This window comes from Pseudochaenichthys georgianus, chromosome 24, assembly GCF_902827115.2.
Source record: "Pseudochaenichthys georgianus chromosome 24, fPseGeo1.2, whole genome shotgun sequence".
Taxonomy (NCBI): domain Eukaryota; kingdom Metazoa; phylum Chordata; class Actinopteri; order Perciformes; family Channichthyidae; genus Pseudochaenichthys; species Pseudochaenichthys georgianus.
In genome coordinates, this window is record NC_047526.1 from 19,481,161 (window position 1) to 19,499,956 (window position 18,796).

At 43.2% G+C, this 18,796-nt stretch overlaps 1 protein-coding gene across 7 annotated transcripts in view; it reads right to left on the bottom strand.

Annotated features, from left to right (window-relative positions):
• Positions 1-875: 875 nt before the first annotated feature.
• Positions 876-18,796, bottom strand: part of LOC117440170 (ATP-dependent RNA helicase DDX1-like) — a 50,494-nt gene continuing 32,573 nt past the window's right edge. For 3 of the 7 annotated variants that reach the window (XR_011642605.1, XR_011642604.1, XR_011642601.1), the window contains exons 4-11: positions 7,091-7,167; positions 3,452-6,995; positions 3,130-3,160; positions 2,460-2,561; positions 2,261-2,352; positions 1,937-2,177; positions 1,700-1,742; positions 876-1,365 (exon numbers count right to left, since the gene is read on the bottom strand). Coding sequence is in view for 2 of the 7 variants with exons in the window: in XM_071201885.1 (XP_071057986.1) it covers positions 4,586-6,040 (1,455 nt within the window). In the remaining 5 variants the exon portion in view is untranslated. Of the gene's footprint in view, positions 1,366-1,699; positions 1,743-1,936; positions 2,178-2,260; positions 2,353-2,459; positions 2,562-3,129; positions 3,161-3,451; positions 6,996-7,090; positions 7,168-18,796 lie in introns of those variants that run through there. The other 4 variants (XR_011642603.1, XR_011642602.1, XM_071201886.1 and 1 more) reach the window with 4 other exon arrangements.

An 18,796-nucleotide genomic window follows, 5' to 3' on the forward strand; every position in this document is an offset into this window, starting at 1 on the left:
CATTCTCAACCAAAGTGTGGCCAACACGTCAGACTAGAAGAAGAAAGTTCCAGCCGCCATGCTTTCATTGTGACGACGTTAATCACAACAGAACCGCCATGATCGAATACCAGCGAAACAAATGGTAGTACACGTACCAAAGGTAGGCTGAACACTTTCGGAGACTTTATCCTTCCTTGTTAACATCACGTACGTTGTCCCAAAAGATGTCTTCTTATATAAAATCCATCCGAATCTCTTAAATGTAGAACAGTCGATGCACAGCCTTAACAGGAAGCGAAGAACGAAGATCTGAGCGGAAATTTCAAAATAAAAGTGTCATCATCATCAGCGATCAAAACGGGATTTGTCAATGTACACAATTATATGATTACTAACTATCAATGTAATACATTGGTTACTTCTGTGTTTTCCAACACATTGTTTGATCTTGCAGCACTTTAATATGCTTTAAATCATGACATTTCAATGTAAGTTTAAGTAACTCATTTCCGGTGGTAATACCACTGCCCTTTTAAATGTCACAATCTTAAATTATTTAAACAATAATAAAAGCGTATTCAATTATAATTCAAAGAGCTCCAGATCCTCAAATGTTCTACCAGCAAAGGTCAGAACATCATATTGTAGAAGTAGCGTGCTATGGTCTAACTCTACATATTTCTTTATTTTTACTTTCTAATATGGCTGCTGATTGGTGAGCTCATTGGTGAGCCAAGAAACGGTGCTTAGTTTAAAAATGGCTTTTCAATCTTTGTGAAGGAGGCCTGACTCACAGCTGTAAAACAATCCAGTAACAACAGACCAAAAATAAACATTGCTCTTTGAAGATGATTTATTCTCATGAATTTATCAGAAATGATAAACAGACTCAATATATGAAATAAACAGGAGATGTTCATAATTGTTGGAGATACTTGCCTGATTTTGAACTCAAACTGAGCAGGCTATTACAGTTTATTTCACAAAAAATACACCCAGACACTTTCTAGCCAATTACTCCATAAAGAAACTTAAATATTTCATTCAACCACATCAATCAGAAAATAAAACACAATCCAACAAAGTATTTTTCATTAGTGTATGTAACAGATGCCAGAGACAAGTTTGGCATACCGAGTGAAATAGTATAATTTTATTTAACTTTTATTATGTTATGTTCATAATTCTGGGTGGGGAAAAAAACTTGAGAAATAACTGCACACTACCGCGTTGTATCATCACGATTCTGTTTCCTGTTGGAGCATTTCTTTAATCTGTACAGTTTTAGTGCCAGTTGGGGCGTGTGTCATCCAAAGGTACTTTGACGTCTGGCTCGCACTGTGTAACGGTGCACTTCAGATGCTCCTCAATGTCTGACAGGAGCTGTGGAAAGAGGAAAGGGAATAAAAGACAAGTAGAATAGACAATCCACAATGGTTAGTGTGGAATTATGTCATAAGGGTCAAAAGTGTGTGTGTGTGTGTGTGTGTGTGTGTGTGTGTGTGTCAAGCTTTCAATGCTTCCAAATTATAGCAAAACCTTTCTGCTCATTGGAGTTTTACTTTGAATGTTTGCATCTGCTTCCTATCAAATCAATTAAAAAGCCCTCTGCTGAATCGGTTGTATATCAAATTACAGATTTTCCTAGCTGCCTTGGCTTGATTTAGTTTGTTTCTGCATTCTAAAATGAATTAGCATATTTCTGTATCTCTGCTACCTTCTCCTTTTCCATAGCAACCAAGGAAATGGCCAGTCCCATTCTGCAAGTTAAAAGCAAAACAAAACTAAAATGTAATTATTTTCAGTTAAATCATAGTGTAATGAGACATTTTAAAGAGGTATATTGTGTGAATTTACAAACAAAACTAATATGGTGACCGAGGAAAATAATAATTGTATCTCCTCTTCAGCCAAAATACACAAACTCAGTTAGTCTCAGGTTGTCAGCGCTTACCTCTCGGCTCTTCCGACTCTGCCGATACGATGGACGTAGTTCTGCTTCTCATCTGGCAGGTTGACGTTAATCATTGGAGAAAGATGAAGTGAGCGGTCTTATATAAAAACATTTATGATTTTGTGACGACCGTTGGTCCGTTTTATTTTGAAGATCTGAAATATTTATCATACGGAACTCCATGGACGTCAATTCCTCTGGCAGCTACATCTGTGCAGATTGACAGCCTCACTTATTTTTTCTGTAAACACAAGAAGATCTTACAACATAAATAGACTGGTTGTCATCCATAAAAAAGGTATCATTAAGTTCTTGTTGTTTTACCTTGCAACGCTCCAAGTTAGTCTTACGCTCATTGGGCTTACGATCACCACGGAGACAAACGCAGGACAACTGGTGGCTTTTACTGTCCGGACCTAAAGAAAAGACACCAAAACTGAGTGTTTATTCTGATCAATTAAGAATGAAGTCCTTATTATTTTATATGTATGTCTAGTGATGGCTGAAATTCTCAGTAGTATACCTCCTCCTTGCTGAATGAAGTACTGTTCCATGTTGTCACAGTCGATCTTGGTGCGACAGAAGATTATGGCCTGGTCCATCTTGTGCTCTTTGATGGCCCTCACTGTGTAGGCAAGGCAAGGCAAGGCAAGGCAGGTTTATTTATATAGCACCTTGTGTTGAAAGGGGCTATATAAATAAACTTTACAAAAATGAAAGACATTCAGACAAAGGCATTTCAAAACAGTAAAATAAACATTAAAAGAAAAAATACATGAATAAAAAGTACATGAATAAAAAGTTACAGTGCAGTTTAAGATATGAATAGTTCACACAGAAGTTCCACTTTACTGATGAACACAATGGCTCAGTTTCAATTAAAAGCAGCGACAAAAAGATAAGTCTTCAGCCTCGATTTAAAAGTAGTCAGAGTTGCAGCGGACCTGCAGGTTTCTGGGAGTTTGTTCCAGATATTTGGAGCATAATAACTGAACGCTGCTATACCATGTTTAGTTCTGACTCTGGGGACAGAAAGCTGACCAGTCCCTGAAGACCCGAGAGATCTGGATGGTTCATAATTTAGCAGAAGATCAAAAATGTATTTTGGGCCTAAACCATTCAGTGCTTTATAAACCAGCAGCAGTATTTTAAAATATATTCTTTGACACACAGGAAGCCAGGAGTGTACTCACCCTTTAGTATCTTGATGGCTTCTGACCACAGCTGGTGAGCACAAACAAGCATCGTTAACATATTCTTTTAATTCATCTGCACCTCACATATAAAACGTTTTCAGAAAATACCCAAAAATGTGAAAAAAAGTGACTGTCAAAGCAATTTTGGGGTATTGTCTATACATCTATAAAAGATAATACAGGGAAATATAAAAAGTATAACACTGTTAAATGTGCAGAACGTATATTTTTAGATATGGCTCAGCATAAGTACTACACAGGAAATGGTTTTCCGATGTTTGTGAAATCCAGTGTTGTTAATACCTCACTAAAGTCATACCTGAGTTTGGGGTTATCCACGTATGTCGCACATTAAATGACATTGTTGAGGGTTTGTTCGGCCAACTCTTTAGATGGCTCGATGATCAGGGCTTTGGGTGAATTGGATGTTGCTTTCACCTGACTCACTTTGTCACTGCCTGCACAAACAGAGAAAAGAGGGCTAGTCAATGCAGGAATGTATCAGTTACATTAGCAATGGTAAAATGACCGCTCAGGTAATATGATTTAAAAATGTCTAACGAAAGAAGGCTTTTATTGTGAAACTGTTGGAGAAAATACTGTTGTCTCCTCTTTGGGTTTGTTTTAATGCACTGATATCATGTGTGATTCTGAACTGTGTACGACCTTGCAGCTGCCTCTTTATGATAGGAGGAGGCAGGGCATTTCAGGTTGTTGATCTTTATGAGGAGACAGGCACATACTTGTTGTCTCCTACATATCTCACTTATTATAATTCCAGATGACGTCACAGATGACCAATCGCAGATGACCCGACTTTCCGACACCCGCGGCTGATAATAGTATCACCTCGATTTATGACTTTGTTGTTATTTATCTTTTGGACTATATAAGCCAGATGTTTTTTGCTGCTCCGTTGAGCAACATACCCCATGTGTGTGAGTTAAACCATATCCTTTGTATGTGATTTAACTCTGCTCCTTCTTGCAAGAATAAATTAGTAGGCTACCTTATTATTGATTCTCAACCTGGTGTCGAGTGATATTTTCCTAACAGAAACTAACGATTGTTTTATCTAAATTGTGACTGGTTAAGGTGTATGATAGTCATCTCAGTTACATTCCGTATATGTTCTTTTTGCATATGTGTTACGTTCCCTGGTAGAGCTAGGGGTACCAAGGGAAGTAGCGACACGAAAGACAGCTGGACGAGAGAAAGAGGAGAGGAAACTCAATGCTCAAGGAGTTTAAGTGCGGTTTTAATAAGAACATAAGTAAGGCGGCTCACCAGCCGAATTACAACACAAGAATACAATAACCAGCACACAACTAGGCTGGGTCTCACACAGAGACACGCTGCACACATGCAGCAGCCAGACGAGAAGGAGAGGAAGAAGGGGCCTCACTGCCGCCCTCCTCCGGTCCTATATGGAAGTCCTGATTGTCGATTAGGATCACCTGGGGAGAGGCTGCACCTGGGGACAATCAGAGGGAGAGAGGAAAACACACACACACCACCACACACACACCACCACACACACACTACGGCACGTAACACTTCCCCCCATAAAACACACCTTATACTGCTCACCAGCAGCCAACACCGGAGCAACACATGGAATACATGGAACACACACACCACTCACTGAACACAGATCCGCATCGCTCTGAGCTAGGTCCACACCCACCGCTTCAGAGACGGAAACACCCACAGCACTGTCACAGACGGATGCAGAACTTAACTGCACCACACCACTCTGTCGCATCGCAACCGGGTGCCGGTCTTTTGGCTTTTCCAGAGCAGTTGCCACCTGCTCCTTCCGAGCTACACACTCTGCCTCTAGATGACCAGGATCAAGACAAAAGAAACACAATTTATTTTTCTTGGGTCCTGGAAGAGAAGCAGAATGAGCCTGTGTGGCACGCCTGTTACGAGCTTTCCGGAAACCAAAACGATGAGGAGAATCGCTCTGAGCCAAAAGCTCAAGCCCTTCCTCATCCGCCATAGTGGTGGCCTGCTTTCGCTTCCAAGCTGCACAGTCTGCTATCATATGACCTGGGTCAAGACAAAAAAAACAAGCTCTGTCTATCCTGGGACCTAACAATGGAACACTGGCACAGGGAACATCATTATTAGGAGCTCTCCGATAAGTGTCCCGCTGAGGAGGGTCCCGCTGAAACAAAACGCTCCTGTGTATCAGCGCACTCTCGTCTGCCAGAGTGGCAGCCTGCTGAAGGGTAGTCACTCTCTGCTCATTGAGGTAGACTACCGTACGCTCCGGTACACAGTTTTTGAACTCCTCTACCAGCATCAGCTCACATACTGAAGCGATGTCATCCGCTTTACATGCTCTACACCACCTGTCAAAGAGGGCTTTCTTCTCCCTCGCGAAGTCCACGTATGTTTGGCCAGCAGCTTTCTTCATGCCGCGAAAACCCTGCCTGTAGGCCTCAGGCACCAGCTCATATGCCCTGAGAATAGCACCTTTCACCTTGTCATACTCCAAACTATCCTCGACAGAAAGAGAAGAGCAAGCCGCTTGAGCCTTGCCGACTAGCTTGCACTGTACGAGTATGGCCCACACGTCTTCTGGCCAGAGCAGAGCAGCAGCAATGCGCTCAAATGCACTAAAGAACATCTCCACTTCCGACTCCAGAAAGACAGGGACCAGCTGAATGTTGCTACCAGCATCAAAAGCAGCAGCAAAACCTGAAGGTGTAACGGCAGAATCACCCACCACAGCTGCTTGGAGCTCTAGCTGACGCATCCGGACAGCAGTGTCTGCCTCCAACTTCCTGATCTCCAGCTCCTGCCTGAGCTGAAACTCTCGCTCACACTCGCGCTCCTCCCTCTCACACTGGAGACGAGCCATACGCACTTTTACCCTGGCATCTAATTTAGACCCCATAGTAACGGCTACTTACAAATATTATTATTTATTTATTTACAAACTTCCCCAGATCCTGCCCACCAAACTTTACCTAACTATCTTCTGGAGCGTGCCGGGCTCGAGGCGACTTTAAAGGCAAACATCAGCGGCCAAAACCCTGAATCGCCTGCCCCCAACAGGGAATGAATCCCCACCCAGGATTACCCCGAAAATAAAAAAGGCAAAATAAAAAATGAGTGCCTGAAGGAAGGACTGATTCAGTCCAGCTAGACACTCCCCTGTCTAAACTGAGGAAGCTGTTCAACAGGAAGACACTTCACAGCCACTCTTACACCTATATACACTACTGCTCACCACCACACACAATATCAACACTAACCAACAACCAAATACTCACTCTTTGTCTCAAAGATCCCGGACGAGCCCCCATGTTACGTTCCCTGGTAGAGCTAGGGGTACCAAGGGAAGTAGCGACACGAAAGACAGCTGGACGAGAGAAAGAGGAGAGGAAACTCAATGCTCAAGGAGTTTAAGTGCGGTTTTAATAAGAACATAAGTAAGGCGGCTCACCAGCCGAATTACAACACAAGAATACAATAACCAGCACACAACTAGGCTGGGTCTCACACAGAGACACGCTGCACACATGCAGCAGCCAGACGAGAAGGAGAGGAAGAAGGGGCCTCACTGCCGCCCTCCTCCGGTCCTATATGGAAGTCCTGATTGTCGATTAGGATCACCTGGGGAGAGGCTGCACCTGGGGACAATCAGAGGGAGAGAGGAAAACACACACACACCACCACACACACACCACCACACACACACTACGGCACGTAACAATATGAAATAAGGTGGTATCCAAACACCTGCCTGAGTAGATTTGACTGCGTGGCGCCTGGTACATGGCAACAAACCCACTCTTGGGGGCATTTTTAAAGTCTTCTCCTCCAGAGTTGAACTTCAGCTCTGCATTCTTGAACACAGATAAGAAAGAGAGCCATTTGTATGGTGTAAAACTGGCACATGTTAGTTTTTTTAACCCAGCATTACTTTGATGTGATAGCCTACCTTTAGAACGCAGGAGGCAAAGAAGGGCTGACTCTTCAATTGTTGAGGGATCTCAAAAGCCACACCCAGGTCATTACCTGAAGAGAAGACAAGAAACATGAGAAACATTGCTATAGTGTCCCAATTAGTTAATAATAATAATATGAATGATAACTACTAGGACCGCACCAGGGTTTCCCACACATAGACTTTACTTGGGCGGGCCGCCCAGGTATATTAACGGCCGCCCAAGTAGGCTATATTTCGCGACCCATTTATGTTTCATTCTTGCCCCTCATATTACAAGAATGGACGGTTGAAGCACTTTTAGCTGCTTACACTTTATTAAACTTTTACATAGAACGTAGCATAACATTTACACCCTGGCTTCATCCGCATGCCTGCTCCGGTGTGTTTTCCCCTCAACAGGGTCCGTGTGGAAACATATAACAACTATTGTAACATCCTTTTTCTTTTTAAGTGTAGGTACACAATCACTTATTAATGTTTTTTCTTCAATACAAATTTCAAAATAAAATTTTCACTCAACATTTTTTCTTTTAAATCCCCCCCAAAGTCCTTGAGTCACATCAGTGACCCCATATCAGTGTGCATAGTCCTGCAAGTACTGTGGCCTAACAACTGGTCGGCCAGCTCTGGTAGTCACAGTCTGTTGTGTGTCACACATGACTCTGTCAGGGGTTGTAACAGTTTCTGGAGTCGTGTGAGTGTCAACAGTCACCGTACGGGCTGTCACACTTGGTACTGTGCCCTGGACCCGTCTCAGGTGACGTCGATTCCTCCTCAGAACACCTCCATTCTCCAGCTGCACCGTGTAGGACCTGTGGTCAACAGGCTCCACCACAGTAACCGTCCTCCAGATCGTGTGTGGTTCGTAAGGCTGAACTCTAACCCGGTCTCTCTGTTTGAGCATGTCCATGTCCTTAGCTGTCCTGTTGTAGTATGTGGCTTGCTTCTCCTGCCTGTCAATTTGCTCTTGTGCTGTCTGTTTCACCTCGGGTTGTAGGAGACTGTCCCGAGCAGGTAGTAGAGTTCTGGTCCTCCTGCTAAGCAGTCCCTGAGCCGGGATCTTAGTCAGTCCTTGAGTAGGTGTGTTGCGGTGATCCAACATAGCCAGGTACGGGTCCTGTCCCGCCGCCTTAGCTTTCAGCATCAGTGGTTTTGCAATTTTCACAGCAGACTCGGCCTTCCCGTTGCTCTGTGGGTATCCAGGAGACAACGTTTTGTGCTCGAACTCCCACAGCCGACTGAAACGCTGGAACTCTTGGGACGAATATTGGGGCCCATTGTCCGAAAAAAGAATAATCGGAATCCCCTGACGGGAAAAGTGAGCTTTCAGCTTCCTAATTACAGTACTTGACTTTGTATCAGGTAGGTAGTCAACTTCCCAAAAGGAATAGTAGTCCACTGTAATGAGGTAGTTCTTATCGTTAAAGGTAAACAAATCTGTACCAACCTTGGCCCATGGTCTGCCTGGTACCTCATGTGGATGTAGTGTCTCTTTTTGTTGTTTCGTGTCAACTAGGGGTGTAACGGTACACGTACCCGTACCGAAATTATTCGGTGTACCGAACACATATAACGTTAAACGTAAAAAATTGAGAACGTGAACAACTTCTTGGAAGTAATCTCCGGTGCTGCGTCGCAGCATTCAGAGTAATTTGCACCCATTGTGATCAACGCGTCATAGAGCGAGCAAGTCATTTCATTGGACGAGCTGGTCAGAGGGATGCGTTCAAATGTAGTCGGTAATTTGAGGAACTGTCGAAATGGCGAACGCAGATAAAGTTGAGCTCGAAAATCCTCCAGCATCATTGAAGTCTCCAGTTTGGGAACATTTTGGTTTCGCAGTTACGTACAAGGATGACGGACAAAGACAGGTGGACCGAACCAAAGCTGTTTGTCGGCATTGTTCAATTAACATTGGTTACGCGGCTGGCAATAGATCAAACTTGCACACTCATTTGAAAAGGCATCACCCGAACGTGAATATCACCGGTACCAAAAGACTGAAGTGCAAACCCAACTCCCGCTAGCATTTAAGCCTCCACCACTCGCAAAAACTTCAGACCGAGCCAAAGCTATTACAAACGGCAAATATCCTTATGTTGCCATGTTAGCAAAGCGCTACCTGGCTGTATCTGCTACTACCTCTGTCCCTGGAGAGGGTGTTCTCCACAGCAGGAGACATTAGTGCCAGCAGATCTGCCCTTTCGGCAAGCAATGTGGACAAGTTCATTTTTCTTTAAAAAAACATGAAAATACAATGACAAGCAAGTCATAATGTCAAACTGGCTGCTTAGGTACTAGTACAGTACAGTTCAAATACAGATTATTTCAGTTCATCGAAAAGCTGCACCTTAATGTTTATTTTATTATATTTTATATTTATTTGAGTGAATATTCATAGTTTAATAATAATTAAAAACCCAAAACTAATAGTTTATGTTTTGTGAGTACTAGTACAGTAAAGTTCAAATACAGATTATTTCAGTTCATCGAAATGCTGCACCTTAATGTTTATTTTATTATATTTTGCATTTATTTGAGTGAATACATTATTCACAGTTTAATAATAATTAAAAAAAAATATGTTATGTTTTGTGATAATTTTTTCTGCTGTACCGAAAACGTACCGAACCGAACCGTGACCTAAAAACCGAGGTACGTACCGAACCGAAATGTTTGTGAACCGTTACACCTAGGGTTGGGTATCGTTTGAATTTCCACGATTCCGATTCCGATTCTACTTTTCGATTCCGGTTCTTAACGGTTCTCGATTCCGATTCTTTGAGGGGCAGGGTAAAAAAATGATACATGCTTCTTCCACCAAAAAAATTACATTTATTCGAGAAACTTTTACACAGGTTAGTTTAAAGTAATATTCACATTAATCAGTCTGTTTATATTCACTGCTATGTAACTTTAACCTGAGAACCCCTGAAGCTACAACAGTTCAACTTTTAAAAACAGTTCTTGTTGAGAAAAACAAGCATATCTGCCTTCTCAGGCATACCGGGAAGAAATGTTTGAACATTTTGAAGTAAAATGCTTCAATCTGGTGCACACGCAGAATTACTAGAGACTAGATCTAGGGGGTACAACTCCAAACACCCATATGAAATCGGGTTTACATTTGAATAATTAAATAACAAATAGCCTACATGTAATGCATTTTATTTTTGTTGTTCATTCATATCTTATTTTACTATTTTATTTATGCATATTTTTTTATCTCTCCAGTTTAAAACGATATGTCTGGTTTACTGTCCTATAGTATACATTGGAATGATTTCAAACCTGTTTTATCCCAATAATTATAAAGGAGTGCCTTGGAAATATGTGTTTACATAAATTGTGATCAAAACGTTTGAGACCCACTGAGATAACTTAGACTAAAGTGAACTATCTAAACACTGAGAGTCCTTTACCTCACTGAGCTGAAGTTATCAGCCTCTCAGTCTGACTGGAGAGGACTCTCCCTCCACATCATTGTAGAAACATCTTCTTCTTCCGTAAGAGCAGCTAGCACCAGATGCTAATAACAACAGCGCCGGTTCCAGTGCACCCTCGTGAGCTGCGGTTGCCAGATAAGCCAACATCCCCCATTTTCATCACTTGCAGCGCCCAACGTACAGGGCAAATGAAAAGTGTAACCGGGATGTAAAAGGGTGTTACATTTACTTAATTATGAATGTTGTTACATCAAGGCCGAAAATTAGGATGAGCACCAACGGTCAAAACATTTATTTTTTCTCCCAGAGCTGTCAGCGCAGCGCCTCCACAGATCTGGCGCCCTAGGCGAACATTTATAATGCCAGTGCGACAGGCCGGCCCTGGTCTCAGGTTACACTGTAGGAAATGTAGATACAACGCTACATTTCCCGCCCCGCTGCAGTCATGCAGTAGGCTACGGAGAGCGGCGAGAAACATTTCCTCAGGAATCGAAAAGCGGAACCGAAATTCACATTTCTAAATGATACCGTTGGAATCGAAATATTGGAACCGGTTCCGAACCGGAACCGGTTCTCGGTACCCAACCCTAGTTACACCCCTAGTGTCAACTGATCTGCAAATGTCACATTTCACTATGAATGTTTTTATCTGTTCATTCATTCCCGACCAGTAGACACATTCTCTCGCACGCCTGAGGCATGCCTCCACACCCAGGTGAGAGGAGTGGATCCGGCGGAGGATGTCCCTTTGTAGTGAATATGGGATGACAGCTCTCTCCCCTCTGAAGATGATGTCATCCTGTATACTCAGTTCCTCCTGGAATGAGTAGCAGTGCATAATATCTATCGTTGTGTCTTTCTTATGTTTAGGCCATCCCTTCTGAATGGTGTTGCTAAGTGTCTGTAGCGTTTTGTCTTCTTGTGTAGCAGAGCGGATTGTGCTCAGTCTCTCTTCAGAGATAGGCAAGTAGGCCACCAAATTGACCGTCTCAATCTCAACGTCCACTGTTCCTGCGGATGAGCTCTCTGGTAAGTATGCTCTACTCAATGTATCTGCAAGCAACATGTCACGATCTGGGACATAAATCACATCAAAATCATATCTCTGAAGTCTGAGCAACATACGTTGGAGTCTCTTTGGTGCACTTAACAGTGGCTTCTTGACAATGTTCTCCAACGGCTTATGGTCACTCTGTACTGTCACTTTCCGGCCATATGTGTATTGATGGAACTTTTCCATGCCATAGACAATAGCTAAACATTCTTTTTCTATTTGGGCATAGCCCCTTTCGGTTGGTGACAGTGCTCTGCTCCCGAATGCTACAGGTTTCCCTTTTTGAGTCAGTGCTGCTCCCAGCCTCGTTTCTGAAGCATCACACTGCAATGTCAGTTCCTCTTGTGGGTCATAGTACTTCAGTACTGGTGTTTTGGCTATATTGTCCTTGAGCCTGCTGAATGCTTCTTCGTGCATTTCTGTCCATTCCCACATATTTTCCTTGTGTGTGAGCCGTCTCAGAATTTCACAGTCATCTAACAGGTGTTTGTAGAATTGAGAGAGATAATTTACCATGCCCATCAGTCTCTGTACACCAGGGCTATTCAACTGGCGGCCCGTGGGCCAAATCCGGCCCCCGGGTGATATTTACTGGCCCTTTGAGTATAATGTTAAAAAGTAAAAAATAAATAAAAAACATTGAGAGGTAGAGGGGAAGACATTGCCTGAAAACTTTGGCGGGCTCGGGTTTCGAACCCACCTACTACCAACTCCTGTCATTTATTGCGTCTCTGCGCGCGTCCTCGCGGCTCGCGCTGCCCTTCACTACAAGCTTGCGCACCTTCGACGGTTTCGCGTCAATAGAACGATTAATCAAACCTGGTCAGCATAGTTGGATATCAAAATGTCTCTTTCTACGTTAAAAAAACCGAAAGGTTGACACCGAAAACCGACAATTCAACAGCGAGTGGAAAGAGAAGTACTTGTGTGTAAATGTCAGTGGGAGGCCCGTGTGTTTAATCTGCAATGAGTGTTTATCGGTGTGTAAAGAGTACAACTTGAGAAGGAATTTTAAGACAGCTCACGCCAAATTTGACGCCACTTTTCCAGCGGGCTCTGATGCTCGCCGCCAGAAGATTTTGGGGCTAACTTCGTGCTATGACCAAAGAAGTAGCTCCCTGTTTCGGGCTTGCACTGACCAAGAGAGAGCTACCGCAGTGTCCCTACGAGTGGCCTGGATATTAGGCAAAAAGAAAAGGCCTTTTACGGACGCAGAGACAGTCAAAGAGTGTATGCTTGCATCAATTGAGGAAGTGGTTGCAGATGAGAAAATCAGAAAAAGCGTTATAGACTCAATTAAGAACATTCCGATTTCTGACACGTCAACATCAAGGAGAGTGGAGACCCTTGCATCGGACGTTTTTGAGATTCTCTTGGACAAACTGTGAAAGGCGGAGGTTATGTCGCTAGCTATTGTTGAATCCACTGACAGCAGCGATGTTGCACAGCTGTGCCTCTATGTTAGATTATTTGATGGTGAGTGCTTTCGGGAGGATCTACTTGGATTAATTCCTTTGGATGGACACACGACCGGTGAGGTGATGTTCCACAAAGTGGTTTCGTTTTTTCAAGGAGCACAAGTTGGGATTGGATCGGATGGGGCCCCTGCGATGTCGGGCCGAACACAGGGACTGTCCGCTAGGCTGGCAGATGTGGCTCCACAGCTGAGATCTGCATGAGTTTACAGCACCACCTTTTCCGCCAGATGTTGTCAGACATGTCAGCTCAATATAATGATTTGCTCATGCACAGTGCCATTAGATGGCTAAGCAAAGGAAACGTCTTGAAACGATTTTGTGAACTTAAGGAGGAGATCATGGCGTTTCTCCGCAATTCAAAACATAAAAAAGCCAACGCCTTTCTGTGTCTGATAGAGAATGATGAGTTTTACGCTGCTGTTTGCTTTTTGAGCAACATTTTCCAACATCTGAACCAACTCAATTTGGAGCTGCAGGGCAGAGATAAAATGGTTACACAACTTGTGGAGAGACTCCATGCGTTTCAAAAAAAGCTCACACTTTTTTTGCGGATTTATGTCCAGGCAAAATGCTCCATTTTCCAACACTGCAGGTTTACAAATCACCGAGGTGATGACTGGATTTATGGACGCATTGAAAACCAACTTTGCCACGAGGTTTGAACATTTCAGTCTCCCGATGAGATTTGTGAAGGACCCTTTCTCTGTGAATGTAGAGGAGGAGTTTGTACTGAAAGCAAAGGAGCTGATTGTGACATTAAATGAGGCGTCTTTAAAACTTGAACTCATTGACATTCAGTCATCAGATGACCTGCGACAGTCATTTCAGCTGGCAGGTTCTGAAAAGTTCTGGACTCATGAAGTCAGCCACGAGAAATTCCCTCATTCAAGGGGTCTTGCACTTTTTGTCCTCACAATGTTCGGCTCGACTAGATAAAAACTAATAATCGAGCATCCCTCACTGACCAGCATCTGCATCACTGTATGCGTATTGCCATGACAACGAATACTCCCGACTTCCCTGCTCTTGCTAAATCAAAAAAATGCCATTTCTCTCATTAGATGGCACATATCTGCCAAGTTGGTTGCATACAGTTATCACTATGTTAATCAAAAAAGGTTTGAGTTTTAAAAGGCTGTGTGTTGTGGTTTGGTAATTAATACAAGTCTTTTGACAATTGTTTTTGCTTTTAATTAAGCAATTGATGTGGTATGGCTCACTTGTCTTTATTGTTATTATACCATAATATGCACTGTTGTTTGTGTATGGCCCTAAATTGCTATTTTGTGTGAATTATTAGATCATTTAATCTAAATCTAATGATGTTGATGGTTATATTAGCTTCACATGTACTGAGTTCTGAACTTGCCATTTATAAAGGCCTTGGGGCTATGTTTGATTTAATTAAACAAGATATATGCACTCCACTATGCTGTTGTAGTCATTTAATTTAATTTCAAACCTTTATTTATGCAGGTGAATCCCATTGAGATCATTGATCTCTTTTTCAAGGGTGACCTGCTGTAGTATTTACTGTATCTGAAGCTCTTAATATGATTGCTCATATTCCAAGTCATTTTTTTCCCGGCCCCTTGCTTTGGATAATTTTCATCAACCGGCCCCCATTCCAAACTACTTGAATAGCCCTGCTGTACACCCTTCACGTCAGTTGGTCTTGGCATGTCTCTCACTGCCCTGATCTTCTCGGGGTCAATTTTCAGTCCATCTGCTGTCAGCAGGTGTCCAATATATGGCACCTCCTGCTGCATTAACCTGAATTTCTCTGCATTCAGTTTGATATTCTTTTCTCTGCATCTGCTTAGAAACTGTGTCAATTTATCATCATGGTCGTTGAAGGCCATTTCTTGTGTGTCACCTTCTGCCTGGCAGACCCTCCAGTGCTTGATTCAGCATCCGCTGGAAAATCTCAGGTGCTGGGCTGATTCCCAGAGGCATCTTGAGCCACCTAAATCTGCCAAACGGTGTAGCAAATGTTGTTAGATAGCTTGACTCCTCCTCCAATTTCACATGCCAAAAGCCATGTTTGACATCACAGACTGTGAACACCTTCGCTCTCGACAGGTCTGGAAGGATGTCATCAATGGTAGGAAGTGGGAAATGGCTCCGCTTTAGAGCCTTGTTCAGTGGTCTTGGATCAATACATATTCTTGGCTTGCCATTAGGTTTCTGCACTGTGACAAGACTACTTATCCAGTCTGTGCTTTTCTCCACAGGTGTGATGATCTCTCTCCTTTGGAGATCCTGCAGCTCTAACTTGAGAGGAGTCATCATGGCAACCGGGACTCGTCGTTTGGGGAGTTTCACCGGCTCCACCCTCTCGTCGATCTCGATCTTGTACCCTCCTTCCAGGCAGCCGTCACCTGTGAACACATCACTGTACTCTTTCTGTATTTGTTGCATGTGTAGACTACCGTGGGCTGATTTAACTTCAGTGACAATACTGTCAATAGCTAGTATGTTCTCATACTGTACTTTAATGAGTTTCATGGCTTCGCTTGCCTTCTTTCCCAACAGTGGTAGTCTACAGTCCTCATTCAACACCTCAAACTCCAGGCGGTACTGTTTTTGGTTCCTTGGGTTTCTCACCTTCACCTTGCATTTGCCTAGAGGATGCAGCCTGGTCTTGTTGTACATTACCAGCACTGTCTTAGTGCTCTCCAGCCGAGTTTCAGGGCTCAATAGATTCACAGGGATGACATTACAGCTAGCTCCACAGTCTATCTGAAACTTCACCAGCTCCTTGCCGATTAGCATCCCTGCGAAAAGCTGGCTGTTCTTGGCTTTGTCCTCCTCGGCCTCTTTACCAGTCACTGTCAGTATCTCTGTAGTGGTGACACTCAAGATGTCCTCATATTCCTCACCGTCTTGTTCAGTCACTTGGTGTACTTGTCTTCCTCTCTTGTCTTTATCCTGTGTGGTTTTACATTTGACAGCAAAATGATTTTCTTTACCACATTTTTTGCAGCGCTTTCCAAAGGCTGGACACTTGTTCTTGTCCCTTTCATGTGTAATACCACAGAATTTGCATGAAACTGTGTTTGTGTTCTTATCCTGCCATGCTGTCCGTTTCATCATGTGCACCTCCTCCACTGTATCTCTTGCAAGGGTTCTACTATTTTCACGTGACAATTCGATAGCCCTGCACAACTGTAGGCAGTTTTCCAATGTCAGGTTGTCCTCCCTGAGCAATCTCTCTCTCAGTCCTGAATCCATAATGCCACATACTATTCTATCACGAATGAGTGAGTCCCTTATTTGTCCAAAGTTGCATGTGCTGGCTAACATTCTTAGATCAGTGACATATGTATCCATGTTTTCATCCTGTCCTTGATTTCTCACGTAAAACCGGTATCTCTCCACTGTTTCATTTACCTTGGGGTTGCAATGTCCATCGAATTTTTCAATGATGTTCTTCACTGTCATCCTAGCTGTAGTTACATCACTCATCAGAGTTTCACAAAGTTCTCTACCAGTCTCTCCAATCAGGTAGTAGAACAATTTCACCTTCATTGTTTCTTCTGCCTCTGGCAAAGAAAGCTCCAAGTAAAGTGTAAACTCCTCTTTCCATGATTTCCATGACTTTGCAAGATTGCCAGAGTCCAAACACAATGTTGATGGGGGTTTCAAACCTTCCATGGCAGACCGACGAGCATCTTCCCCAGCCCACTGCTTGTTATTAGCTACAGGCTAGCTGGTTAGCTGCACAGCAAAAGTTTGTTTTCTTTTTCTTCTTTTGTACTGCTCTCTTACTTCCAAGTTTCCAATTTCCGCTGCCACCATGTTTCATTCTTGCCCCTCATATTACAAGAATGGACTGTTGAAGCACTTTTAGCTGCTTACACTTTATTAACCTTTTACATAGAACGTAGCATAACATTTACACCCTGGCTTAATCCGTATGCCTGCTCCGGTGTGTGTTCTCCTTATCCGTCCGCGACCAGGACTCCATCTGCGATCAATTAACTTCTGGACAATGATCCCTCACTCTACGCCTCCTGTACCCAGGCTCGGACTGGCCATCGGGAGGACCGGGGGGTTTCCCGATGGCCTGGCCTGTTAAGTGGCCTGCCTCACACAGGGTGACTGGCTGTCTATGATGTGGCCTGCCGACATGGCCACTGTCATACAGATCACAAATCAAAGCCCTTGATTGGTCTCTGTGTGTCAGTCAAGCTTGGGATAACCTCAGCTCAGGTGAGGTAAAGGACTCTCTGAGTGTTTAGATAGTTAACTTAGTCTAAGTTCTCTGTGGGTCTCAAACAGTTTGGTCACCATTTATGTAAACACATATTTCCATTTGAGGGGGTAGTGATTAGTAAAATATGCATGAATAAAATAAAAAAAGAAGTTAACTAGGGGATATAAGGTAAGATACACTTTTAAAACTTGTTGAGAGATAAAACTAGCCTTTGCTGCTGCCTCAAAGAGGAGCAGGGGCGAGAGGAGGGAGACAGGAGAGGCTGATCCAGGAGCACAGACACACTCACAACTATAAATGAACCAAAAATAAATTAATAAACAAGTTTCAGTGTTTTTCATATTGGAAATGGTATGTTATTGGTTATGGACATGATTTTATGATTATTGAAATGTATACAGTTCTGTTTCATATAGGTGTTTCCATAGATCTAGTCTCTTTATTTCCCCCTCAAAATGCACCAGATTGATGCATTTAACTCCAAAATAAAATAAAAAAATCTTACCAGGGGAGCATGCCCCCAGACCCCCTAGATGATTTGAGGTTCACCCCTGCTTAAAATCACATGGATAGGTTCCTAAATAAATTTACCATTTAAAAAAAAAATAGTAACCCATGTCCACATGTTTATTTGTGGGTAGTAGATTTAAACTATAGGGCTATCACTATGGGCCCTGCCTGTACCTGTTCGTTCTGCCATCGTGTGAAGGGTCTGCTAACAAGCGACCAACAGAAAGGTTAATGTTAATGTTGTTGCACGTCACCTCATACTTATCAGTTCCTGGAAAGAAATAAAGATTACAAAATTAAATATGTTTTCTAGTCAGACAGTTTATTATAGACTGAGTATCTTGTACAGCATTAAGGGGGCATACCCAAGTCCAGGGCTGCCTGACTGGTGGACCACCCAATGCGACATAGACCCTGGTCATGGCAGGTCACCTCATAGTAGTACTTCCCTGGACAAATAAAGACCTAACTTTTCCAACTTGCGAGGCTGCACACACGACGCTCCGCTTCCGCAACGTTTTGAAACGCGCCTGGTGTGTTAGGTCGCAGGAGGAGGTCGCAGCGCAGCCGCAGCGCAGCCGCAGCGCAGCCGCAGCCGCAGCGCGGCGCGGCGCAGACGCTCCTGGTGTGTTTAGGGGGTTACACTCGTTGTGTTCAAGGAACCTGTCATTGGCCAGGAAAAACAGGCACTCGCTTGTTTAATTATTTTGCGGTCTAGATTTCTTCTTCTTTTTTGAAGCGAGAAGTTGTCCGTCAGTCGGACTGACGGACGGACCCCCCCCCCCCCCAAAACGAAAATTCTTCGGTTCTCCACGAATTACACGAGTCACCCAAATCAGCGTTAAAAAAGCGGGAGGCGTTGAAAAGCGACTAATTTGCATTTCCATTACACATATTTAATTGAAATGTCTGTTAACACTAGAACCGCCAACAGCGTCAGCCCTACATATATATCATTTTCAAATCATTTAATTTGTTCCTCTTCATAAT